At 51.0% G+C, this 26573-nt stretch overlaps 1 protein-coding gene across 1 annotated transcript; it reads right to left on the bottom strand.

Moving 5' to 3' along the window:
• Positions 1-26: 26 nt before the first annotated feature.
• Positions 27-11019, bottom strand: LOC144138182 (tubulin beta-4B chain-like). The gene is made up of 6 exons (XM_077670347.1): positions 10846-11019; positions 4837-4945; positions 4490-4600; positions 2897-3341; positions 937-1373; positions 27-446 (listed from the first exon to the last, which is right to left on the bottom strand). Exons 1-6 carry the CDS (start codon positions 10900-10902, stop codon positions 265-267), a joined length of 1341 nt encoding a protein of 446 aa, XP_077526473.1. The 5' UTR covers positions 10903-11019; the 3' UTR covers positions 27-264.
• Positions 11020-26573: the final 15554 nt, after the last annotated feature.

The following is a 26573-nucleotide window of genomic DNA, read 5'->3' as shown; positions in this document are numbered from 1 at the left end:
AATGGTCATAAATACTGACATTAGGATGAAGTGGAGGAACAAAATTTATTTCCTCGAAGGTAAAGTGTAGGCGGAGAAAAAGGCAAAAGAGGACACAAAAGACAGGAAATACCAAAAAAATGAGGCCCGGAAGGAGAACAAGAGAAAAAGTAAAAGGAAACACACGGGTTTAAATAAAGCACGCACGAAAGTAGAACAAGGAAGCGAAAAAAAAAGTAAACAAAGGAAACACACGGGTCAAAACAAAGTGGAACGCGGAGGCGTTCAGGCATTGACGTCCTGCTCCGGCACATCTTCGAACTCTCCTTCCTCATCGGCCGTCGCCTCCTGGTACTGCTGGTACTCGGAGACCAGGTCATTCATGTTGGACTCGGCCTCTGTGAACTCCATCTCGTCCATGCCCTCTCCGGTGTACCAGTGGAGGAAGGCCCTGCGGCGGAACATGGCTGCGCAGAGAACACGGAAAAGAGGCGAGACGGATACCAGACAATCAAGGACTGAGTGCACACTCAAGAGAAGTCTCTCCTATGAAGAGGAACCAGAGTGAAATCTAAAGGCTACACCAATACCGCAATTGAATCCCCACGTGGTAGAAGTTATTCCGGGCCCATTAATAGCGCCTCGAGCACCTTGTATCTTCCGCTCGTAAAACCCCAGAAATTCAGAGTAGCATTGGTGGAAAGCGTAGTTCCAAAGCATGCCTGGAGAACTAAATACGCGTGGATCAGTAGCATATAACTTATAGCAGACATTTTAACTATTACATCAACTTTGAGAATGCTCGCCTTACAGGCTTTATACAAACCAGTTATGCTAAACAGTGTACACAAACGCTGGGTAAAATTTCATAACGGCAAACATGCCTACTTGTCTAAGTTTCATACACCACATAGCCACGTCAAGTTCGGAGGCCATTCAAAGCAACCCAGGACGTACCAGTGAACTGCTCCGAGATGCGCTTGAAGAGCTCTTGAATGGCAGTGCTGTTGCCAATGAAGGTACCCGACATCTTCAGGCCACGAGGTGGAATGTCGCAGACAGCTGTCTTGACGTTGTTCGGGATCCACTCCACGAAGTACGAGGGGTTTTTGTTCTGGACATTGAGCATTTGTTCGTCCACCTCCCGCATGGACATGCGGCCACGGAAGATGGCGGCCACGGTGAGGTACCGGCCGTGTCGAGGGTCGCACGCGGCCATCATGTTCTTGGCATCAAACATCTGCTGAGTGAGCTCGGGAACAGACAGAGCCCGGTACTGCTGTGCACCCCTGGCAGTCAGTGGAGCGAAGCCGGGCATGAAGAAATGGAGCCGCGGGAAGGGGACCATGTTCACGGCCAGCTTGCGCAGGTCGGCGTTGAGTTGTCCAGGGAACCTGCGTGCGTTAAAGGGAAGAAGGCAAAGCGCGAGATGCGAAGATTGAAATAAAAAAAAAATGGCTCCAATCCACGCTGTGATGGGAGTTAGAAAGCGAAGCTGTAAACGACACCCACACCAATTGCCAATGCGGCGTCACTTTAACACACGTGGCTCTACGAAGAGTGAAATCAGATTCTGCCAGCCGTTACCCGCAATTCGCGGGGGCGGCGTCCCGAACGCAGTAGCGGCCGTGCGTCGGCACAAATGAAACGGAGAGAAGGGTCTTCGGAAGGGTGAGACAACAGAAGCTAGCCATCCTGATGTGCTAGTTCGGGGCTACACCACCGCGCGACACAAGCGCAGACATCGAAAAAATTCGACACGTGAGCTTAGCGATTCGCATTTATACCGATTTGAACTAGTTTTGCAAGTTTTCAAATTGCGAGAAAGCTTAGGGAACTTTTATAATCTCTATTTATCGGAACCGGTTGCTCCTTTTGCCCTTTAATACCTGCTAAAATACAACCAAATTGGTCTTAGTGCGCAAAAGGTAGCGTTTCTCTAGCGGCTAGCTCTGCATGTGGTCTCTACATTTTGTTTTTCCGCGCTGCAAACCAATTGTTAACGCATCTTTGCTGTACAACAACTTAATCCCGACGGGTTACCCAGGAGGTGCTGTTGAACAAGTTAATCAAGCCGTGCGTAGGAAGCGCGCAATGACGGGAAGCTGCGCCAAAACGGGCCCAAAACAGCAATCGGTGAAGCAGACGACAAAGCCGTCCCGCCGAGAGAGAGAGACAGAGAGAGACAGAGACAGAATCCACTCTATGTGAAACTGGTTTTAGGGTGGTGGAGTGGCAGTGGCCTAGAGTGCCGCCGCGACGTCTAGGGCCCGACCGGTGACCAGTTCTTAGCGGTCGCGGTCCGAGCACCTCAGAGCCTGTTTTAAGAGGGTGGGGGAGGGCGGAGGGGGGGGGGAAGGGTCACGTGCACATTCGCAGAGTGAGTGCTAGAGCGTGTACGGCGCGTCTCACAAGGGACAGTTGGGAGAGGAAAAGAGGTGAGGGTACGTATGCACTAATAGATTGCGGTGGGGAAAGGAGTGCGTCTGAAGAAGACGCCACATGTGGGCAGCCTCGGCTGTGAGGGAGGGGTGAGGAGGGGGAAGTTGTCTGTGAAGGAGGCGGTAATGTTGGGTGGGTGATGCCGCGGTATGTGCAGCAGTATGTGAATGCGACATCTCGAGAACGCCGTGATTAGGTGTAAAAGAAGCGCCTGCCCGGGGTGTAAAAGCTAGGGCTTGGTTGTCGTCCCACCGACGCGCCCGCAGGTTTGTGCAGGAACCTGCGCGCGGGGAACGAGGGATAACCATTCGCCGTGCCATCTACACTGCTCCGCGAGCGAAAAGCGCCCTGCCCCTCCCGATCCGCGTTGGGAGTTTCTTGTCGCGCACGCCACGAAGAAACCATTGGCTGGTAAAGGTAGAAAGCTTTGCTTTAAAAGGAAGGACTTAACCGAAGCATCTACAGGGGGACCTACCGGAGGCAGGTAGTGACACCCGACATGGTGGCAGAGACGAGATGGTTCAGGTCACCGTAAGTGGGCGTGGTCAGCTTCAGCGTGCGGGAGCAGATGTCGTAGAGGGCCTCATTGTCGATGCAGAAGGTCTCATCGGTGTTCTCGATCAGCTGGTGCACCGACAGGGTGGCGTTGTAGGGCTCCACGATCGTGTCCGAGACCTTGGGAGAGGGGACAACGCTGAAGCTGTTCATGATCCTGTCCGGGTACTCTTCCCGGATCTTCGAGATGAGCAGGGTGCCCATGCCCGAGCCGGTACCTCCTCCGAGGGAGTGGGTGAGCTGGAAGCCCTGCAGACAGTCGCACGCCTCGGCCTCTCTCCGCACTCGGTCGAGCACAGAGTCCACCAGCTCTGCTCCCTCGGTGTAGTGGCCCTTGGCCCAGTTGTTGCCGGCACCACTCTGACCTGCAAGGCCAGGATGAGTAGGCTCTTCAAATGGGACGCAACAATAACACATGAGGGACCTAGAGAGAGGACAACGTTTGTGAAGCACCGAAAGGCCGATAGTGGCTGCCTGGTCAATAAAGAACACCGTTCGAAACAAAGGCGTACCATCACAAGATATAACAAACAACCGAGTGAGGTGTGAAACCGGAGAGTGGGAAGTACAAGGGCTTAGGCAAGGCAAAACTTGGAAATTCAGGCTGATAATCGCCGACATTTCATCATCATCATCTGCAGGGCAAAGGCCTCTCCCATATATCTCCAATTTTCCCGGTTCTGTGCTAACTGCGACCTATCCATCCCCGCAAACTTCGTGATCTCATCTGCCTATCTAACGTTCTGCCGCCTCCTGCCACGCTTGCCTCCTCTAGGGATCCACTTAATGACCTTTAATGACCAACGGTTAACTTGCCTTCACTTTACATGTCCTACCCGCACCCCTTTCTTAATTTCGACTAATGTGACCTTAACGCGCGAATGTTCCCTGACCCACTCCGCTCTCTTGTCCCTTAATGGTACACCTATCATCTTCCGCTCCAATGCTCGCCGAGTCGCCCATGCAGCTGTCATACTTTCTCTTTCAGGGACAATGGTAGGCTGCCATTCAATATCTGAGAATGCCTGCCGAAAGCACTGTACCCCATTCTTATCCTTCTAATCTCTGCCTAATGGTTGGGATCCGGGGTCACAACTAGGCACAAGTAGATATATTCGCTTACCCCTTCCATTGCCTCGCCACCTATCTCAAATAGTTTCCTGCATATTAATTTTCAGTCCCACGGTTCTCTGTTTGTCTAGTGCGGAAAGCATGCTTTGCAGTTCGTCCCCCGAGTTTAGCAAGGCAACGTCATCAGCAAATCTGAGGTTACTGAGGAATTCTCCATTAACCCTTACTCCCACCTGTTCCCAATCCAAGTTCTGAATACGTCTTGTAAACATGCTGCGAATAACATTGGAGAGATTGTGTCTCCTTCTCTGACGCCCTTCCTATAGGTATTTTACTGCTCTCGTTATGGAGGGCGATGGTAGCTGGCATCTTTTAGTAGGTAGTAATTGATTTGGCCCATCCGACCAGTAATGACAGCGAGGGTAATGAGGGGAATACTCGCCGAAGACGAAGTTGTCGGGTCTGAAGAGCTGGCCATACGGTCCAGACCGGACGGAGTCCATGGTGCCGGGCTCCAAGTCCACCAGGATGGCCCGAGGCACGTATTTGCCTCCTGAAACAAGGCAACAGAGGCGCGGTCAGCTCAAAACTCAGTATTCAAAATACGTGATAAATAGATCTGGTCAGGGCATTCAGCCCTTAGCAGAAGGACAGTAGATTCGAGTATGCTGGGCAATACATTAATACCCAGGATATTATTACGCAGTTTTTATCTGTCAACATCGGGGAGCAGCGGCGGTTATCCCGCCATATACGCTGCCCATGAGGATATTACACATGAACCTTTACCAGAGGCCTCATTGTAGTAGACGTTGATGCGCTCGAGCTGAAGCTCCGAGTCTCCGTGGTAGCTCCCAGTGTAGTCGATGCCGTGCTCGTCGGAAATAACCTCCCAGAACTGCAGACAAAGAAAGCGGTGGGGGAAGAGGTTTAAGTGCACTACAGAAATGCGAAGGTGGTGCAGTTCCACAGATTATTAGGGGAGGGCTGAATAGTGAAAAGGTGCACTTACGCGACAAAAAACAGCCCAGAATTCTGAAATGCGTCAAGGAAGTAATGCGTAACCAAACAACTTTCAACTATTCTCAACTTTTGTAACCTCTGCACGATCTGGTATAGCTGGTAAAATGGAATGGCTTCACCAGCCGCGACACAGAGTTAGTGTTACAGTACCCGTTTCCAGAGTACCGGGAGCCGACTGGACATGCGGGAATTCGTTACGGTAGGGTGACTTAGTTCCGGCGAAGGGCGGCCCGCCTCGTCATGGCCTCTTCCACGCATTCGTTCCGCTGAGGGGGGGCCCGCCTAGCCTTGCCCGCGCATGCGCAGTCGGGTCTCAGTACAACGGAAACGGCACGCTGACACGGTAACAAAGATAAGATAAACTAGAGTTATCAGATCGTTTACATATTTGCGTTACCTCTTAGGGTGTTACCCGAAGCCGAAGTTTTCGTTTACCCCTGAAAACGATACGCCACGTTTTAGCACACCGTTTACGGGTTTGTGTATTCCGGCCGCCATGGTGTAGGAAGCGGCATCTCTTAAATTGATATCAAAGCTAATCACGCACAATTTTGTTGCTCAATTTGCTTTGAATGTTTCACGTTTCGGATGAGGCGTTCACTAACACTAGTTGTTATAATACTGTAGCTATCACCTATAGAGAGACATTTACTGAGTAGAATTAGAAGGTATACGCTGAAATTTACGCCCGCTTTCGGCAAGTAGTGAGTAAAATTTGTTGTAATTACACAACCTGCACTACCTAGCCCAGGCCAAATTTGGGGGCGCATATTTCTACGCGGCATATGTACTGTGGAACACTGCTGTACCCCCAGCTCCGTCAAGCTGTCCTTGAGATAGCTTTTTCTTCCAGCACCCGGCATTGTGTATTCTGAACATGATGCCAATAAAGTTCATCGTTCAAAAGCACTTTGCGAGCTTAGAAACCGATCAACTATTTAAGGCAGGCGAGGCTTGGCACGAGTAGGGACGGTCATTTTGCTCGCTCGTCTGAGAAATGTAATCGTTTGTCGTGCTCCTGTGCATTATTGAGCAAGAAAAACGCGATAAACATCAACTAGGAATAGTTTTATCGGCTGTACAAAGCATCCAGCGCCGAGCTCACCGCCTTTGCTGTAATCAAGACGTGAGGGTATAAGTCGTGTGCTCAGGAAGCTCGCCGTCAACGGTAACGCCTGTGACGGTAAGTTACCCTTCGCGAGAAATCCTCGCGCATGCGCAGACGCCTCCCGCACGCACGCTAGACGGTAACGTAAACCGGCTAACGGTATACCTGTCAGCAGCTGTGGTGATCACTGAGCTGTACAGCTGAGATCCTTGTTATTTCCCTGCGCCACCTGAGGATACGTGGGGGGCGATTTACAGTCTTTGTCAAAATTTTGTGGGCCACGGCGACCGTGGCCGGAGCGCTGCCAAGCAGGGGCGCTGCGCTTGCTGCTGTCGGCTGGTTGCGTGGCTAAAGGGAGCGAGGGGAACTTCTGCTCTTGCTTTTGCAGTGTGCCCGAGCAACAAGTGCTGCGCAAAGTGCCTGCGCTGAAGCGAAGTGCGCCTGCTCTGGGAAGCCGGCCCCGCTGCACTTATCGCGCCAGCCCTACTACGAAAGGAAAAGCGATAGTTCCCCTCGCCCTCTTTAGCCGCGTAACCAGCCGACAGTCGCAAGCGCAGCGCCCCTGCTCGACCGCACGCCTGCTCCGGCCAGGGTCACCGTGGCCCACAAAATTTTGACAAAGACTGTACATGCGCTAGGAATACAGGCAACGATGGTTTCAAGGGTGCTCAGCTACAGGTAAACCTGGATGTAACGAATTCCTGGATTTAACGAAGTTTTTCAATGATTGATTGATTTGATTGATTTTAGGGTTTAACGCGCCGACGCAACGCAGGCGATGAGGCGCGCCGTAGTGGAGGGCTCCGGATTAATTTTGACCACCTGGGGATCTTTAACGTGCGCCGAAATCTCGTACACACGGGCGTTTTTGCTTTTCGCCTCCATCAGAAAAGCGGCCGCCGCGGCCGGGTATCGAACCCGCGACCTCGTGCTCAGCAGCGCAACGCCAGCCCCCGCGGCGGGTGAAGTTTTCAATTCTCCATTGCCAACCCCATTGAAACCCACGTGTTCGCGACCTCTATGTAACGAAGGCGTCGCGACGGTTAACTTTGGTGTAACGAATTCGTTACGCCGCGGAGCCATGTTTTTTTGCCACTTTTTCTGTAAAAAATGGCTGGAGAAATGGAGAAGTGCGATATCGGTTGGGTGCTAGGCCTGTCTGTCGGCGTGTAGTCGCGTGTCTAAACTGCCATCTGTGTTCTGCCACAAAACGAAAAATTCAAGACAAGCTCGCAATTTCAAGTGCCGGCTCCACAGGCGAGAAAGAAGAACGTCGCCGCCTGGTACAATATCTCGGCTATAGTGTCTGTCTTGTGTGTTCCTTGCTGTTTTCTGCCGCTACGCCGGTCCATGGCGGAGTTCAGTGGAGCCAGCCTTGCGGCCGTCTCAAGTGCGAGAAATTTTGAGTGCGGAAAACAGCATCAGGTTCGCGAAAAGACGGCTTTTCAGCATCAGTTTGGTCCTTGAAACGCGTTAAGGCACCGAAAAGTGTCAAAAGTGGTACTTAAGTTAAGCCTGTAAATGCGGGGTTAAGTGACCTAGCGTCTTTGGAGTGCTGTGTTGTGCCTAAGCTCGGGGGAAAACAGCAGGCGCAAATAAAGCCGTTTTTCACCATGAAATAAATCCTTGAGCGGTGAGTCACCATCCCTTATGTCTAGCATTTGTTTCATTTCCACTTCATTCACGCGAGCCTTAATTCAACACCTGCATGTAACGAAAAATTGCGAATTTTTTCGACTTCATTATATCCAGGTTTAATGTGCAGTAAACATGCCTGAACAGTCAAGATCAGCAAGCACCAACCCGGAAAAAAAAAAAAAAAAACCAAGAGCAGCGATAATATAGAAAGTCTGACAAGGGACAGCTCGCAACCACACGTCCGAGCTTGCTTGATTGATTATGGGGCTTAACGCGCCGACGCTATAGACAGGCGATAATGCGCACGGTAGTGGAGGGCTCTGGATTCACTTTGACCACTTCGGCATCTTTACCGTGCGTCTAAATCTATAGGACAAACGGCAGTTTTCGTTTTTCGCCCTTATCAGAGGAGCGGCCGCCACAGCCGGGAATCGAACTTGCGTCCTTGGGCTCACCTGCACAACGCCTTAAGCCCGTTCTACATGGGGCGAATTTCGCTTGCGAATTCGCAGCTGCGGCGCCGCTCGTGCACCAAAACGATCTATTCTCGTTGCTGTGACGAATTTCCAAATGTTTGGAAGAGTCGAACTCCTCTTGTGAACGCCGCTTAGCATTTGGAAATATGTCGCAGCAGTGAAAATAGAAAAAATGAAATCTTTTCGCCGCACGGGCGGCGCCGAAACAGCGAACTCGCAGGGGAAATTCGCCCCATGAGCCACCACGGCGGTGCGCACGTGCGAGTTGCGAAACCTGTTTATCCGAGCCCTTGCAAGGAACCGGGCCCCAGAGGCGCTGCTTGCATGTGCAGACAGGCGAAATTAAATGCAGGACTTCGTGTAGCGCCAACAAAACGACAAGTACAAAGGGGGGCGACGGGCACAAGCGCTAACTTCCAACAGAGTTTATTGAAAAAAATGCGTGAATTTAAAAACACTTGTCAAAAGAAGCAAAGAAGCAAATTTTGTCATGAGCTGTTTTTTTTTCTGTTCTTTCCTATCTGTTTCTTTTGATAAGTGTTTTTAAATTTACGCATTTTTTCAATAAACTCAGTTGGAAGTTAGCGCTTGTGCCCGTCGCCCCCCTTTGTACTTGTCGTTTTGTTGGCGCTACCGCTACCAACTAGCCCAAACCCAAACTAACAAGAAATTGAATGCTCGTGAATGACGAGACATTGCTCACGGGAAGCCCGTGCATGGTGACGGCGCATATAGTGCACCAGTCAAATTGCATCCACGTCTACTCAAGCGAAATTTAGGTACGCCGAATCGAAAGAGCCCCAACAATAAATTTCTCGAATAATCACGTGGGAGCCAGAAACCTGCGCGCGCGCAAGATTCTTTCAACGCGGTATGCCGTTTCCTGTAGTCGTGCAAAGGCAGATTTTAAATAGCGCACGCGCAAGAGGTTCGCAACCTGTCTGCTTAATTGGTTCAAAATACATTACGCTACAAACGTCGAGGGAAGCACGCTAGCTGCACGCAGAAAATAAAACCGCTTGTGACCAGCACCGAGGTGGGTACCAACGCCGAGAAGGGCATTTTTCCGCAAAAATATTTACTTAGATACCGTTTGCAAAAAAAAAAAAAAAGAAATAATAAACATTGTGATTTCCGTAAGTTCGGGCAACAGGCACATTGTGCATGAAAGGAGTCAACAATCTCGGATATAAGTGAAAGTAAAGTAAAATTAACAAGCAAAATGCCGAAAAAAGTCCAGTTAAACAGCGGGAGAAAAAAATACGGCTTGAGCGCAGAAAACAAGCTAAGAACAAAATAGGAGTTTCAAAAATTGAAAAAAAGACCGGTTTATCTTAAAGAAACGGGCACTTGAAATTTCGGCTCACCAAAGAAAATCACTGTTGAAAGACCGCAGACGGTATGGTCATTATTGGCACAATAAGGAGCCGTCGGCGCACTTCGCAGTTAATAAAACATCCCTAAATTCGACGTGAACGATCTTACTAGCACTGCCACACAGTCAATGAATAAAACTATTACCCGCCGCGAACGGCAGCCTCAATGCTGCGTGCACTCGTGCACGGAGGGGTGCCGTCGAACACTATCACAGAAGTAAAAAAAATGGTAATAAACGCGGCGCAGCCGCAGTGGTAGAAGACAAAAAAAAACGCGAACCCGGAAAACGCCAATCCGCTTTAACGAATCCCTATACAGCGAGCCGTTTATAGGTACCAAGCCAAGCCGAGTAGCGAAGCCCGGTAGCTGAGCGTGTTAAGTTGTGTGCGGTAAGAGAATGGCACACAGCAAACCGAAGCTCTCTCGCGAGACGATAAGAAATGCGGGAAGCGGCAATGAGCATGGAAAATAAGACAAGCATTTCTGTAGAAGCAAACACGGATAGCAAGCTGCCTCGACACGCTGAGAAAGGTCAACGAAGGCACGGCCGAGTTGGGCAGGGATTTATACACCCCCCCTACTAACACGCCCCCAGAAAGACTTCGACACCCCCCCCCCCCCCAAAAAAAAAAAAAAAAAGATTCCACAACCACAAACACCCCCCCCCCCCCCTAAATCGAAATTCTGCATAAACCCCTGGAGTTGAGACAATTCGAACGGCTCACAAACGTCGGCTTGGGCGTGAAAACCACTGGGATTTACAGCGGAAAAGCCAGCACGCATGAAATAACCGGGAGGTCAGCAATTAGAATAAAAAAGCTGCGCGTTACCAAACGCGCAAAGCCCGCAGCAAAACTTCGCCCCTGACCCGGCCGCGAGACGGCTTTGCTGGCAACTATCCCATTGGGGTCATCGCTCCGGCATCGTTAACGGGCGTGGCTAACTACATCGTCCCCTACTCGGAACGTGTGACAGGAAAAAATCAGCGTAAATGCGCGCCTGATTACAGGCGATCGTGCAAAAAGAAGAACACGCATTGAACTAAGGCGCGAGAAATTGCAGCTGATGGCTGCGAAAAGGTCGTGGCCACGGCGGCTGGTTTCGCGTTCGGTTAGGCCTAGCAGTCCCGCCTTGCGCAGACTTCCCAAATTGCGGCACGAAATAAAGCTGTCTTACCTTGGCTCCTATTTGGTTGCCGCACTGGCCGGCCTGGATGTGGACGATCTCTCGCATGCTGGAACCGTTTGCGGGAGCTTCACACCGAAGGAAGACCACAAAGACTGGCAGTGACGAGCCCGACCAGGAGACAGCTTACGGCGCGAGAGCAACGGCCAGAATGACTGACGGGACAAGGTGGGGTATGCTTTTCACATTCGACGCGCGCGTCCGCAGCCAATCGGGGCCAGCCACTCCCAACGCTCTGATTGGCGAGCTTGGTGGCGTGACTATTGCTGTCGAATTTGTTCAACTTGATGATGATGATGGTGGTGGTGGTATTGCCTTCGAAGTGGTTGGTACGTACCCACCAGGGATTAGGTTAGGGATAAAGCGTTGACTGTGGCGCTGTTGAGGTTATAGGGTTGATAATTGAAAGCCCGGCAGCGTGTGTTTGACAAACCTGGCCGATTGGTTGATTATAATGATAATAATAATGCTTTATTGCGCAAAATACTGAAAAAAATACAAGGAGGCAGGTCTGCCAAAGCCGCATTGGGCTTGAGCGGCAGCGCCTGGCAGGCAACGGAAACCGCAATAAATAAATAACACTGACATAAGTACGAAGCATAGTAAAGCAGAACGTTTAAGTATACATACAAAGAAAAAAAAAAGGGAAAACAAGTTGACTTACGACACATAGATTACACCCGACAGAATAACAGCACTGAAGATTTAAAATATCAGCTTGTTTCCTAAACGGGCCACAGCTTATCAGAAATTAGTCTACAAGAGCTCGAACGTTATAAAACACGCAAACAGCGTTTATCACACACCACCTGATATGGTTTGACAGAGCGTGAGGTGCTGATAAAAAAAGCGGAATTGCAAAAGGTCAATAGTTACTGGACAGAAATGTATATAGCATTGCTTTGAAGGCTGAGGCGTTTGAACCGATAAACACCATTTCTGCAAGACTACACCCTATGCAAATTATATGTTTACACGACGTAATACCTTTTTAATGAGCGTTTAACTGCGTGAGACAAGGCAGACGATATCACGCATTCATACCAAACCCCTTTCAAAACGCGCGCGAACTGACGTCACGGGTCCGGCGCTTTGGCGGAGTGATACACTACATGAGGTGGTGCCGTTCTTGAGTTGTAACCGAGTATAGGCGTGAAGTGGTGCAGGCACCTCCAGCGATCGCTTCTAACCGCTCGTTCAAATGCAGCACGAGGCGCAAATGAGTTGCTCATGCGAGAAAAGACCTTATAATCTGGTCAAAAGCGCACTATAAAACGTGATTCGCACCGCTTGTGAAAGCGTCCATCAAAAATATATACCGCGGTGGCAAGTCTAAACATCTGCAACGGTGCCCGCCTGCTGCCCCGAGCTCTTCGAAGCTCCCGCCATGTGCAGCGCGTCTCCCCATTGGCGCAAGTCCTCAGGCGCGATTCGTCACTACACGTCATCGCAACCGTCATCCCTCATTGGTCTTTGCACTCCGCCGAACGGCGGAAATGGGTCTCGGTTTTATTCGCTCTGCGCATGGCCGGGCTAGAGCGGCGGCGTGCCGCTCCAGCCCGGCCGTGCTCTGCGGCAAGGAAAACGCGCTGTTCTCGGCGAAAACAGGGGCGGTATTCCCGTGTTTGTCCGTTTTGCGTCCGTTTTATTGTGACGTACTTCCAGTTGTAGGTGGGCTTTGGATTGACTTTCGCGCAACTGTTCTTGTAAACACATTTTAAACGGCTATCTTTTGTGTGTTTATTGCTCCGCCAGCAAACCATCAAGGCGACGAAAATTAGTCTGCTCCGAGAAGCGGCCGCTCAATAAGGGCTTGCTCAAAACGTACACTGATGAAACCGACACAAAACGGACAAAACACGAGAATACCGCCCCAGGTTTCCAAAAGCTGCCGACGTCACAGAACAGGGAGGATTTTAGAGAAGCAAAGGTCTAGCTTTGCCTGTAGTGCCAGAAAAAGCGTAGTGGCGGCGTCGTGAACTACCCAGTACGCCCGCTTGATGGCGCTGTAAACACGGCTTTGTAAACATGGCGGATGCTTTTTGCACAGGCCGCTTGAGCTCCTTAATAACATGGCTGCCCTCGCACGGCGGCCGCCGGCTCGCTGCTCCACGGCCGGACTCGACTCTCCTCCTCCCGCGCGCGAAAGGGGCGTCGAGTCCGGCCGTGGCTGCTCCTGCTGGCTCCTGGCTGGCACGCTGGTCGCGTGTTTACTTGCGCCGCGCTAGTGAAGTGATGTTACGCCAGGTGACCAGATGGCCTCGACTGGCACAGACCACAGTGAGCAGCAAGTGAGAACAAATCGTTTATTGACATCCGCAAGTTTACAGAGGCCAGGACATCATTTCATTTCGATCGCTGCAATTGTACGTCGCTTTCGTGACAACATTTTTTTTTTTTGCCACAACAACTCGTTCACTTGCGCTAAGATTTCGAACGAAGGGCACAAATGAAGTATTGACGGCGACAACGGTTTCCTTTGCACCGTCTTTCTAGCGGAGTGCATAACACTCACCTTCTGTTTGAAGAATCGAATATTCTGGCCTCGACAGCTGCCTTCCGATGCGGAATTTCCCACATTTGTCATTCCACAAGCACTCAATTCTCGTGTTTTGCCAGTCCTCTCAACAACTGATGGACGCAAAAGCACATAACAGCAATAACAGTCACGAAACCGGTGCTCCGCGCACATTGAAACGGTCGGCCGTTGCAGCGGTTTCAATTTGAATTGGCGGCTTTGTGGTTGCGAATTCAGAAACAAGGTGGTGCACCAGTCGGCTGTTCGTAAAAAGTTGCGTACATTTTTGCTCAACGGATGTTTGATGCGGAACTTGTTAATAGTATTTTTAAATAACACATTGTAAGCGAACTGTGTGGGCTCTTTGAGTCACGGAATGAATGTTTTGTATTCTATACCAAAAGTAACATTTTGCCTGCGCCGTCTGGTGGGCTTGATGGTCGAAAACAGCGCTTTAGGTTGGTCAAGGTTGGTCACGTGGGGCGTCGATTTTTACGCCGCCTATAGGGAAGACAGGGAACGTCCAAGCTTGCGAGCCCTGCCGACGTCGGCAAGTGGCGCGCAGCTAGCGCGCCTATAGACCCTATGCAAAATGCGCCCCGCCATCTCACGTCGACTCCGGTAACTAGGTCCGCCATTTTGGTACGGTCGTTTGAAACCGAAACCAAGTAGCAAAACATAGAAGGCGGGCATTGACCGCACTTGTTGATGGACTACAATGCCGTAGCATTGCTGCGTGCCGCAGTGCACGCAACGAGGAAATACCGGTCCAGATGGAGAAAAGGCACGTGAAGTTCCACGCTCTTGAACGAACTTTCTGACGCGAACTACGCCGGCGCGAGCAACCTTTGTGACACGCTGAGCGCGTTGCGCTGGGAGCGAGTATTTGTCATTGGTTCGCTAAGCGCGGGATTTCGTAGTCGCTGTCCGGATGAAAAATACAGCTGCGTTGGAGTTCCGTGGTTCAGCCTTTGTATTATAAATGAAGCCTGAGCGTGCGTCACCTATTTATGACTGACAGCGGCGCTCGAGCGGGGAAACAGTACCACACGTTGTCAAAATTAGGCTTTATTTCTTCACTGATTGTGCCTATGAGAAAGGTGCTCTCTGGCTGAAGTGGCGTCATTTGCGGGGGGCGCGCAAGTCTTGGAGGGGTGCAGGGTAGGAAAACTCAAGGTCGTTGTTTCGCCTGGAGTGATCCGGGATTCTGTACAGACTCGTCGGGTGTCCCAAAGCAAGGTGTCTTGGCCCTGTATTGTGAGGTGCAGCCGGTTGTCCAATGACGACTGAGCGCCTCTTATTATGTCCTCGATTGGCGGTAGGGGTGCAAGGTCCCGTAGCTTCCGTAGATCGGTGAACTTGGGAAGGCCCGTGATGGTCCGAAGGATGTGTCGGTGGAGAATTTGCACTGTCTTTTCAGCTGTTTTTGACAGGGTTACGACTGTACCCCCGTAGGTGATCTTACCAATTGCAATAGATCTCAAAGGATCGTGCACGCTGTCTGTCGTGTTCCGCCGAACTTATTGGAAACGCGTTTGATTGCGTGTAGGACCGCAGGCCATTGCTTTTTGAGTTCCATGATCCAATGACGGCCCGTGTTGCAGCTGTGTATAGGAATGCCGAGAATTCTGACATGTCCATGCTTAGTCTGAATTTCATGTTGTCCCAGTGTTAACGTGATTGCCTCTCCTGCCAGGAGGGCACTCCGCCTTCCATTGACACAGAGGAGTTCTGTTTTCTCCGGTGCTAAGGTAAGTCCTAGTTTTGGAAGAGTTTCCTCAAGTGCAATTAGCGCAGCCTGGAGCTCGGTGGCCATATCTTCAATATTCCCACTGTAGTCCCGTCCCTCTGTCCAAATGGTGATGTCGTCGGCATAAATGCTGTAGCGGGCACCAGTATTAGTTTCAAGCTCTTGGGCCACAGTAAGCATGGCTACATTGAAGAGCAGGGGACCCAAAATCGAACCCTGAGGGACACCGCGATCGAGATAATATGTCACAGGCTGGAGACTGCTGGTGCTCCGAAGTCGAATTGGTCGGGCCTCGAGGAATCTGGCAATCCAATCGAGAGCACGCTGACTGGGGTAAATCTTGGCCAGATTAGATAGAATGTGTTCCTGCTTGACATTGTCAAATGCTTTCTTTATATCGACTGCCAGGATGTAGTCTGGTGGTCCCTTTCTTGCGTTTCGGTTCAGGACCCTCCGAAGCAGCCAGAGGTTATTATGAGTTCCCATGTTGGGTCTGAACCCGGCCTGAGACGGATGTAAGCCTGGCTTGCAATATTCGATGTAGTGGGTTATCCTGGTGTGTATCATTCTTTCCACGAGTTTGCATATGGTTGGTGTCAGCGATATGGGGCGGAGATTGGTGACTTTTGTCGGGTCTTTTCCCGGTTTAGGTATTGGATTAATAATTGAAAGGCGCATGTGTTCCGGGACAGTTCCCATGGTCCACTGCTCGTTTATGATTTTCAGCAGAGCTGTCTCAGTGTCTTCGGTTAAGTTTCGCAACATCTTCCAAGTAATACCGTCATGTCCCCGTGCTGAGTCACTTCTGCCATGCTTAAGGGCGGCATGAAGTTCTCCCAGCGTAAAGGGGTCGTCTAATTCTGCTTTTGTAAACTCGAGCTTGGGTGTTTCGATGGGAGCAGGTGGCGTAAGGCTGGCGTGAGGAAAAAAAGATTTAATGATTTCCTCTTCGAGCGTATCGGTGTCTTGGCGGAGAGTAAGAGTTTCTAGCGGAGAAGGGCCTCTGCCTTTGTTGAGCATTTTCCGGACGACTGCCCACAGCTGCTTCATTCCTTTAACTTTGCCAAGCCGCTCACAGGTAGAGACCCATTGAGCTCTACTGAGTTCTTCCCCGTGTTGCTTGATGAGCTTGTAGGTGTCTCTGATCTGACGGAGGGTTTGATATCTTTTACCGTTGGTCTTGTACTGATGTGTCAGCTTATTAGCTTTCTTCCACAGTGCTACCATCCGAGAATCGGCTAGTCCCTTGTCTTCTTCGCCAACTGTTTCTTCGGTTGCAGAGCTCAGATTGCTTCGCATAAGCTGAGCGAGCACAACGCCAATGCAGTATTTACTGATGCCGCTCTCGATGGATTTCGTCTGGCCTTGGCTTGGTACAAACCCTCAACCAGAGAAGCCAGACGTTACGTCTGCACACTGGACCACGCAACACCTGCACAAGCAGAACTTTTGGCTATCTGGACAGCTCTAAGGGACAACACCGGGCCTTCCGTCATATATACGGACTCATTTGAAGCACTACGTAGCATTGAGGACCCAAAAACAGACGACGCCACTGCTCAACGCATCCGCCAGATACTCCAGCACAAGCAGAGGAACGACATTGACGCTAGGGTCACCTGGACGCCGGGACACGTCGGGGATGCGGGGGCGGTAACGAGGTGGCACATGCTCTTGCCACCTCACAATCTGGAGTTCTACCTGTACATCTCCAGCCTCTCCTGCTCGGATCTCCCGACCTCCGCGACCACCCCTACGCGGACTCGCTGCCAGGCAGCCACTTCGAAATGGCGCGAGTACGATTCTACCTCCGGTTTCTTCACCGCGAGAGATTAAAAAGCATTACCCCTCCACAAATCTTTAAGAATTTACCCCTCAGCCGATCGCAAGAAATATTTATTAACAAAGTACTTGCCAACACGGCCACTACACCTCATATCATCCATAAGTGGCAGACACTTGCTGACAGGAAGAAGGGCATTGGCACCGCTGCCCCCTGCACATGTACATTTTGTCACACTGTGTGTGAAGCAAATATGGACCATCTTGTGCTGCACTGCTCCGCTTTTGATATTCATAGACTGGACCATAATGTTTTTCAAAATTCAGATATAGAAGCATTACATAGGGACATTCTCTTAAATCCTCAACACCTGGTGACCTTAGCCCAGTTTGGCGTTGCCAGTGGCCTGGCGAGCATGATTTAGTGGGCGTCTACCTCCCTCCCTATTCCCCCTCTTCCCCCTCCAGCGACCTTCGGTCCTCCCCTTCCTAATAAAAGAATTTATCATCATCATCATTTCTTCACTCGTCCCTGTGGCTCTACGCCCGCTTCATTTCATTGTTAGATGGTACCGCTTAGCCCCTACACGAGCCTTTATCTTACCTAGGGCTGTAAACTTTTCTTGCCGCACTACGCCGTCACGGCGCGGTTGAAAATTTCCTCTGTGGCGGGCGCGCACGGTATCGGAGTAAGTTGTTAGTTTCTTTTCGGTGCATTTAACCGCCTGTCGTTGCGGAAGTGGCGTACACTGTTTTATGATGATCTGACGTTGGAAAATTCGAGTTTCTGCACTTGGTTCCCGATTTGCCGGGCTGACAGGTTTGTTTACGTCAAGTTAACTTGTTGCCCATTGTCATTTCAGCCGCGATGTATTTACTGTCGAATATTTTGCGACTAAAATACACACTCACTCCTCTAGTTTGTCACATACTGCATGCATGCCTCCGGCGTAATGATAGTGGCCATTGATGTAGGTAGGTGAGGAAATGTTCAAGTTTTCATCAAAAAAAAAAAAAAAACGGCCCGAGTTACATCAGTCCACCGCGCATCAGCTTGAGTGGTTTTGCTTTTTTTGTATCCACAGTGAAAATCCTAGTAAATTAAAATACTTCGCTGATTTATAGCGCGTGCAATATAGCAAACTGTGGATATAAATGGAACAGCATTCGCGCACCCCTGCATGCAGCGGTCTAGTAAACACGACATTGCCCAGCCTCTGCGTGCTCGCGAGATGACCACGGCGTGATGTTGCTTGAATGCTAGCTGGTAGCTCATAGGTGACCCTCCAGGTGACATGCCAGTCCTCGTTTCTGTTACTGTGTGTGTGTGTGTGGGGGGGGGGGGTGAGGCCAGCAAAATTGAGGCAAAAAACCCATTCCAAAGGCTACCAAGTTTTCTCCCGAGCGCTTGCAAGACACTTTATTGCTGCTCGCATTGCTCCTGCACTCGACGTGCGCCGAACAGACGCATTGGCAAGGGAAGGGAGGGGCCATTTTCTTGCGGGCTTCTCCAGTCAATGTCTTGGACACTCGCTGGCTTGATGCCCTGCTGTCTCAGACGTCCCCACTGTTGTGGCAGTTGTGCACGCAAGCTCCGGTGGCGCCTCTTTAAAACCTTGGGCTTGCAAGAGGACGAGTACAGCTGCCAGGATGTGACTGCATGCTCCACTGCAACCCGCCGGGCACTAGCACGCTGCCTCCACAATCGCCCCACTGTCCGTCTCAGAGGTGAGGCACACAACATAGGGCCGGTCAATTTTTATCTGGGAGCGAAAGCAGCTGCTGACCACATGGATGAGGCCCAACCTGCAAGAACAGAGAGAGTAACAGTAAATAGCACTCAGGGAAGAACAGGACTAATCCGCTACAGTTTATGCTACAGGGACAGAGCAGAAAGCAGTGGCCGCAAGGAACATCTCGACTCAAAATGACCAGATTTGGTGTCTTGCTTAACACTGTTGCAAGGGCAATAATCTACACCTCAAACAGCAATGATGTCAAAATTGTTTTTCAAGTTCGAGCGTGCAAGTATCGCTGCATGATTTGTTAATGTACTTTCAAGAGAACCTCACCGTGGGTAATGATACCAGTACCCGCATATTCGTGTTTGTCATAACTTAAGCAAGCAATATTATGATTATCTGGAACTCACTTCCAAAACCTTTCCAGATAAACAGGTAAACATTCTGGTTATACCGATGACCCATCGAATTTTAAAAAAAAATTTAGTTCAGTGAGTTCGAGCTAACGAGGTTTTACGGTATTATCTGTTCGGGCACACTCAAAACATGCGCTTTAGAAGCTACCACAACCACCCCACTGCCAAAAAAGGACAAGCCAGACGCACAAACAGATTTTTGCGGCAGGACATGCGCAATAAATAATGAAAACACACACAAAAACGAAAATTCAAGGCGCATGTGCACTTTTGTAGTTGACTTCGCCGCAAAGCACGAATGCTTTGCGGCAAACGCACGGGCGGACGACCGTCACGGAAAACGGCCGCAACCTTTCCGTAAACATCTTCGCCAAAAATCGTCCCGTAAATTCGATGTACAGCATTTGAAAATACCTAATCCACCCACTAGCGGTACGGTCTGGCGATTGTCGCTTTCCTCTTCCAGGGTTACTGCAACAGGGTCCCCGCTACGCATTTACATGGTAAACAACGGTGAACAAAGTGCTGTACAAATGCTCATACCGGTTAACTCGCGTCAAGTAAAAAACAAAGATTTACTTACTGCGAGTCGCACGTGTTTGTCCGCACCGATGAAGGCGAGCAATGCGGCTCGGGGGCTAGGCGGCATGCCTGCTGCGCTGGGCTCGGATGGGTCTTCGGCGCGGCACCACGAGTAGTGTGAGTCCTCAGACACAGTCGGGAGCGCAGACGAGTCCTTCGTCCACAATCCGTGGTCGGGACCCGAAAAACGCAGTCCAGTTTGAGCCATACCGCGTTACCGTCACCTACTTTTCCACAGTAAACAATGCGAGACTTCGCGATCGTCGCCCGTACCAATATGGCGGACGGTCTTGTTTACATCAGTGTTGCTAGATCACCAAGCAATTTCGCATAGGGTCCATACTATCATCTTTAAATGGCGCTAATGGCCCGCCCCGCTTGCAATCTTCCCAGCTCTGAGATAAGCCTCGCCAGGGCAAGGAATTATCTCAGGTATCGGCGGCGACGAGCTTCCCTCCGGCTCAGCGGGGTGCTGAGGAATCGCGGTGGACGGTCTCTTACCGCGCCCCATGGCTCCGGGAATTCGTGGTCCTCAGGGAACTCAGTAGGCCTTGCGTAGGGTTGTCAGGCGGGACAGCGTTCCTGAGAGAGAGAGAGATGAAACTTTATTAGGCAGCTCAAGTCCGAGCCGCGGAGTTATCAGTCCACGGAGGAAGGGGGTGTTCCACGGTCCTCCGACGGTGGTGGGCTTGGCGGAGGTGCACAAAGAGTTTCAATGTGGGCAGCCAAGAGGGACCACAGGGCTGCCCGTAGGTTTTCAGGGGGAGCGGCCCAGCTAGACCACGAGTAGGGAATATCAGGGGGGAAGGGGTTGGTCGAAAGAAATGTGGAAGACGAGGTCGCCCGTACACAGCGCCAATATGTATGTTCATTGTCCGGATAGCCACCGCATACCTGACAGTGCGGACGGCCTGGTGACTTTTGTATGTAGTGGAGGAACAGATCACAGGGGAGGGACAATGTCTGCGCCTGTCTAATATATGTAGCGTGTCTCCGTGACATAAATTTAGATGGGGAGGGAAGTACCATTCTTGCTTTGCGGAGGTTGCCGAGATGTTCGCGGCGCCTTTTATGGTGCATTGCTCTATCCTCTTTTGGATTGTATTCCTCAGGCCACGGCTGAGGGCTGCCCGGGAAATGAGCGTCGCGGGCCAGAGCGTGAGCTCGTTCATTACCCTCTATGCCTTGGTGGCCAGGGATCCATTCGAGGAAAACGTGTAGGTGGGGATGCGCGTGCATATATGTTGTCAGGCTAGTGTGGACAGGGGATGGAATGTCATTCGAGGCGAAGCTTCGAAGTGCTCCCTGACTGTCCGTGCGGACTGTAATGTGGGCGGTCCGATGCTGGTGAAGTGTAATGGCTTCTGCGATGGCTTGAGTCTCTGCAGCTGTGGGCGAGGGGACGTTGACGTGATGCCGTACGTGAGCTGTGCAGGGGCCAACCGATGCCGTAGTCGTTGTATGGTCCACAAAACGGGCGTCCGTGTAGTAGGTGTCATGGATTGGTTCGGGCAGATGTTGAGCGCGCGATGCTCTACGTTCTTGATCTGTGGCTTGACTCATGTGTTTTGGTATGGGTAGCACAGTGATTCTTGGTATGCTTTCCCAGGGTGGCGGCGAGGGAGTGATGGGTGGGAGGTGGTCGGTGGGATACCCGAGGGCGCGAAGAATCTCCCGCCCTTGCATTGAAGTTGTTAGTCGGTGGTGCTGAGCTTCATGATAAACTGAGGCTTTTTCTTCAAGCGTGTTGTGGAGGGCAGCGTCATTAATTAATGCTGTGGGAGCGTAGAGAGGCACTCCCATTTCTATGCGGATGCATTTTCTGTTGGCTGTTTCGATTTTGTTGGCTTGTGTCTTGGTAAGGCGCTGAAAAGGGTATGCATACATGACGCGTGAGAACACGAGGGCTTCCACTACTTTGCGTAATTCGTGTTCTTGGAGGCCTTGATGGTGTCGCGTCACGCGGCGGAGCATTTGGTGAATTTGGTTAATTTGAGCAATGATGGATTTGACCCATTCTGTACTTTTACCGTCTTGTTGGAGGATGAAGCCCAGGACCTTGATGTGGCTACGGCGAGGGATGGGCAAGTTGTTTACTGTCAGATTAATTAGGTTGCGATATTGGTTATTTTTCTTGGTTCTGTTGTCTAATACCACTACATATTCTGATTTCTCGTTTGAGCAGGTGAGTCCTACGTCATGGGCGTGCCCGCTGATGATATCGAGACCCTGTTGCAACGTGTATTCCTGCTCGCCGGGGCTACCCTTTGTACACCAGAGTGTGACGTCGTCAGCGTATATGGCGTGTTGAAGATTTGGGATAGCGTTCAGTTTGTCGGGGAGATTTTTCATCACTAGATTGAAGAGCGTTGGTGATAATATAGACCCTTGTGGTGTGCCTCTGTGAAGTGGGTAAGGCCGAGATGGTTTCCCATCGGGTCCCAAGATGCAGATGGTTCGGTCTGTTAGAAAATTTTTTACGTAATTGAAAATACGGATACCCGGTCTAGTTTCCTTGAGGCTGAGAAGTATCGCGTCATGGAGCACATTGTCAAATGCTTTTTTTTTATATCTACTCCTACGATGGTGCGTAATTGGGCTGCACTTGGCTGTGCGTATACGTCCTCATGGATGCGCTTGGCAATGTCCTGTGTGCTCACATGCTTTCGAAATCCCACCATTGTGGCTGGCAGGTGGCCGTTGTTTTCGAGGTGCCACTCCAGTCTAGCGAGCACCATCTTCTCCATTAGTTTTCCAACACACGATGTCATGGAAATAGGGCGGAGGTTGGCGGGTGTGTTGGGTGGTTTTCCTGATTTTGGAATGAGGGTAACATGAGCTTCTTTCCATTCGGGGGGTAGGTTTCCTGATCTCCAAGCCCGATTGATATGGTCGAGAAGTTCTGCAAGTTTCTCGTCAGGCAGGTTGCGGATCATTCCGTATGTAATTTTATCGGGTCCCGGGGCCGTGTTGCGATTGAGTTGATGCAGTGCCATGTTTAGTTCTCCGGAAGAAAAGTCCGAGTTGATTCCTTCATCCTCATCTTCTGGGGCCGTTTCTGTGTAAATGATGTCGATGCGTGTGGTACTACAAGGGGGGTACAGTGCGTTACGGATCTGTTCTGTGATATCATGTGGTGTGCCTCCAATCGCTAAGTGAAGCCGTTGGACGGTGTATTTTGGTTTTTGTTGTCCCAGTAGTGTGCGAAACAGTTGCCAGACCCTTGCCATATGAAGCTGGCCGTTGAGCCCTTCGCACACTTGAAGCCAATTCTGTGTGGCTAACTTGTCGGCATACTCTTGGGCTTCGTGATTGAGGCGGTAAAGGCGTTCTTTGAGCACGCCGTTATGCTTGTCACGTTTCCAGCGTTTGACAATAGCACGACGCTTTCTCCAGAGGGTTAGGAGGTGCTGGTCAATGTAGGGATTGGATTCGGTGCGGGCTATTCTTTTGGTGTGTTTACGGACGACTGTCAAGATGACGTCGCTCCATTCAGCAAGGGTAATGCCGCTTGTGTCAATTTCTTGCAGGCGTTTACGGACAATCGGCCAATTCGTTATACTTGTTGTGGGCCTGTTTGAACCGTTTCGTTTTGATGACCGAGTGAGAGGGACACTTATTTGGATAATGTTGTGGTCGCTCCCGAGAGTTTCTTCGGTGTTGTCCCAGGCGGCGATTAACGGACCTCGAATCCAGGTAAGATCGGGATTTGTGTCAGCCTCCTGATTGGAGCCAAGCCTCGTGGGAGATGTGGTGTCATTCATAAGGGTGAATTGATGGAGGCTGGCAAATTCGTCCAATTTACGCCCTAAAGGGGACGTTCGAGTGTAGCCCCAGGTGGGGTGGGGAGAGTTGAAATCCCCAAGCAATATAGGAGCGTGTCTGAGCTACGAGCTGCATTATACATCGTATGGAAGGCGGGCAGCGTGGCAGTTGTTTGTTTGGGCGGCCAATAGCAGTTTACAATAGTGATGTTATTACCGTCAACCATCGTAGTAGTAGCTACGTGCTCTTTTTCAGAAGTATTAAGATGCGTCGTATCCAGCTGGACGGTGGGGAGCGTCTTGTCTACGTAGGTAATTGTCATGGTTTGCGGGCTGGATAGCGGTTGCGTCCCTTTCCTATTTGGGATAATGCTTGGCTGAACATAGCGATCATATCCCGGGAGGGAAAAGTCTCCGTTAGTTTCTTGCAAGGTAATAATATCCGGTTTGTTGTTGGTGATGAGCATGTGTTGAAGTAAGGCATTGCGTTTTCGACGGAGACCTCTACAGTTCCATTGCCATATTGTGAGTGATTGAGGGGTTGGAGGTGATTGGTGGCGCATCCTAGACATGTTCTGCGTTCGTTGGCTCTGCGGTGGTAGGGGTATGGCGCTTGCGGGGAAGGAGCTCCTCTTCTACGACTTGGAGGCGCGCTGTTAACTGTTGTAGCATGTTCTCAAGAGGGGCGAGAGCTTGTTGAATAAGGGAGGCCAGTATTTGCTGTAACAGCCCTGGGAGCGACTGTTGAATGATCTCGTGCACCTGCTGTGCTATTGCTGAGGGGGATGGTGGTTGCAAATTTTGTATTGTGTTTGTGTATATTGGGTTTAACGTGGGTATCTTGAGGATCGGGGGTTTAATAATTGGGGGAGGAGTGGGGGGGTTAGCTGGGCCGCTCACCTGTGGCGGATCTTGCTTGTCTTGTAGCGGATCTTGATGGGGCTGGGAAGGCGACGTCGCTTGGACAGTGGAGCGAGCCGTTTGGGTGGCCTCGATGTGAACCTTGTTCTGCCCATGCATCTTCGTTTGTGGATGAAGCTTGTTCGATGTGCCCCGACGGCGGTGAAGGCTACGGCTCCGGTGTTTTGAATGATCCCGGCTCTTGCTCCGTTCGTGTGACCGGGACAGAAGGTCAAAGCGGTTACTTGTAGGGAGCAGTGGCCATGCTTGTGCGTCGTCACGTTGCGGTGGGGGTTCTTGGCGACGTCGCTGTGTGGCATGGAAGCGGGCGCGGAGAGCTGTCGTAGCGTCGATGCGTGCTTGACACTTTGCGGATGAAGACTGGTGCTCTCCATTGCAGTTTACGCAGTGAGCCTCGCATTCATGGGGGGTCGTTGCGGGGTCTACATTTGGGGGAAACTGCTTGCCGCAGTTCGCACATCGTACGTACTCATTTTTGTTTGGGCAAACATCGGCGCGATGTCCTATTGCGTGGCAGTGGTGACACTGTTTGCTCTGGGGTTGTTGCGGGAAGATGCGGTAAACGCCGGAGAAAAATGTAGCATGTCGGGGCAAGTTACGGCCTTCAACTGTGATTAATATGGTATTAGTCTTCCCTAGTCTCCGGGCAGCTAATATCTTGCGGCCGGGAATGTGAAGCTCTTCGCGCAGGGTTTCGTCTGGAACGTCGGTGAAGAGACCATGAATTACCCCACGAGCATTGGAGGGGTCATTTGCTACGTAAGATCGAACTCCATGGCACTTGCCGTTGGTGGGGACTTCTTGCATGGAAATGATCTTTTGTACAGCAGTGGGGCGGTATGTGTCGATGGCAAGAAGGTTCTGTGAAGCTCGAAGCTTGATGAACGTATCGTTCCTTTCTAGTTTAGTCAGGCCAGCAGTTTGGAGTATGGCGTGGCATAGATGAGCGAAGTTGAGTGCAGATAGATTGGTGTTATCCAGGAATTTCAGAACCACGGTGGTGGACGTAGCTTGGCGAGGAGCCGTAGTAGGGAACTGCCAAGGATGGGGGTTGGTGCCAGCCTCCACGTAATGCGAGGCGACGTTCTGGTTGGTAGAATCCATAGGGATGGTAGAGTCCATGGTGGCGGAGAGCGGGCGGCAACAGCCGCTCCGCTGGTGCTATGGCTGGAAGTTAGGCTTAGGCCGGAGCTTTCCCCGAGGGGGGCTGTAGCTGTCGGTTTTTCTAAAAATACGGGCCGCTGGGCCGGGATTTCCAAATCCCGATGTACAGAGCTCGATCACTTGCCTCTGTGATGAATTCGGCAGGGCTCTGTTGTGAAGAAACGGGGCGTTCAGCAGTTTGAAGCGGGAGCCCGATGAAAGCGCGATCGCTGGCATCGAGATCTTCCAGCGTTCCTGCTCTGCGCTCGAGTGCACGCTCAGAACGACGATGGCGATGAGCGTGGCGCGTTCTGGCAGCTCTCGCGGCTCGTGAGTCGCTGGGTTGGTCAGTTGCCTGAGGGAATGGCAACATACCCACGTCGGGGATTGGCCAAGGAGGTGTGTGCCAGATAAAGGCTAGAGTATTTTAGATGCTGAAAGGACTAAAGTAAATGGAGTAGTGGAAGACGATATCCCGCAACGGTATTAGAACGACCCCGCTAGGTGGATGACGAGGACGCGAACGTGTGTAGTGGTTTCGAGTCGAATTTGGTAGCTAAGAACGAATAGGAAGTGGACGGTGTGAAGAGCACCTCGGCGCCCCTCACCGCCAGCTCTCTCCGCTTACACTCTTCACATTCCACTCACATTACGCATTCCATCGGCCGCAAGGACGTGGGTCGTCGTCGTCCAAGAGATCGCGCGAGGGGTGCGGGCTGGTGGGGCGTGATGGTATGCGGAGGCAAGCGTGGAGACTCTCCGTATTCGGACTCCGGGAGTGAGAGCATCGGTGCAGTGTCGATGACGGGTTGGCTTTAATGGCAGCCCGCAAATATCGCCTCAGACACGTGAGAAGAGTTATTTCACGCAACAGCAGTGTGCCTCATTCATTGGTATGCTGTAGAGAGCACGTCCACAAAGGAAAGATAAAGGAGGGGGAGGAGAGACAAAAACAACCGGATAAATTTGATACAGCTACGTGGAGACACTGGGTGTTGTTTGAGATGTTCAATAAAATCACCCGAAACTGCTGTATTACATTCGTTTTTTTTTCTTTGTCGCAATTCTATTTTTATGAGTTCTTGTTAAAGGGACACTCAA

This window comes from Haemaphysalis longicornis, unplaced genomic scaffold (genome assembly GCF_048455015.1).
Source record: "Haemaphysalis longicornis isolate Haplotype H1 unplaced genomic scaffold, Haemaphysalis longicornis Haplotype H1 scaffold_5, whole genome shotgun sequence".
Lineage (NCBI taxonomy): Eukaryota > Metazoa > Arthropoda > Arachnida > Ixodida > Ixodidae > Haemaphysalis > Haemaphysalis longicornis.
The sequence above is the reverse complement of the archived record's forward strand: the minus strand, read 5'-3'. Positions and strand labels throughout refer to the sequence as shown.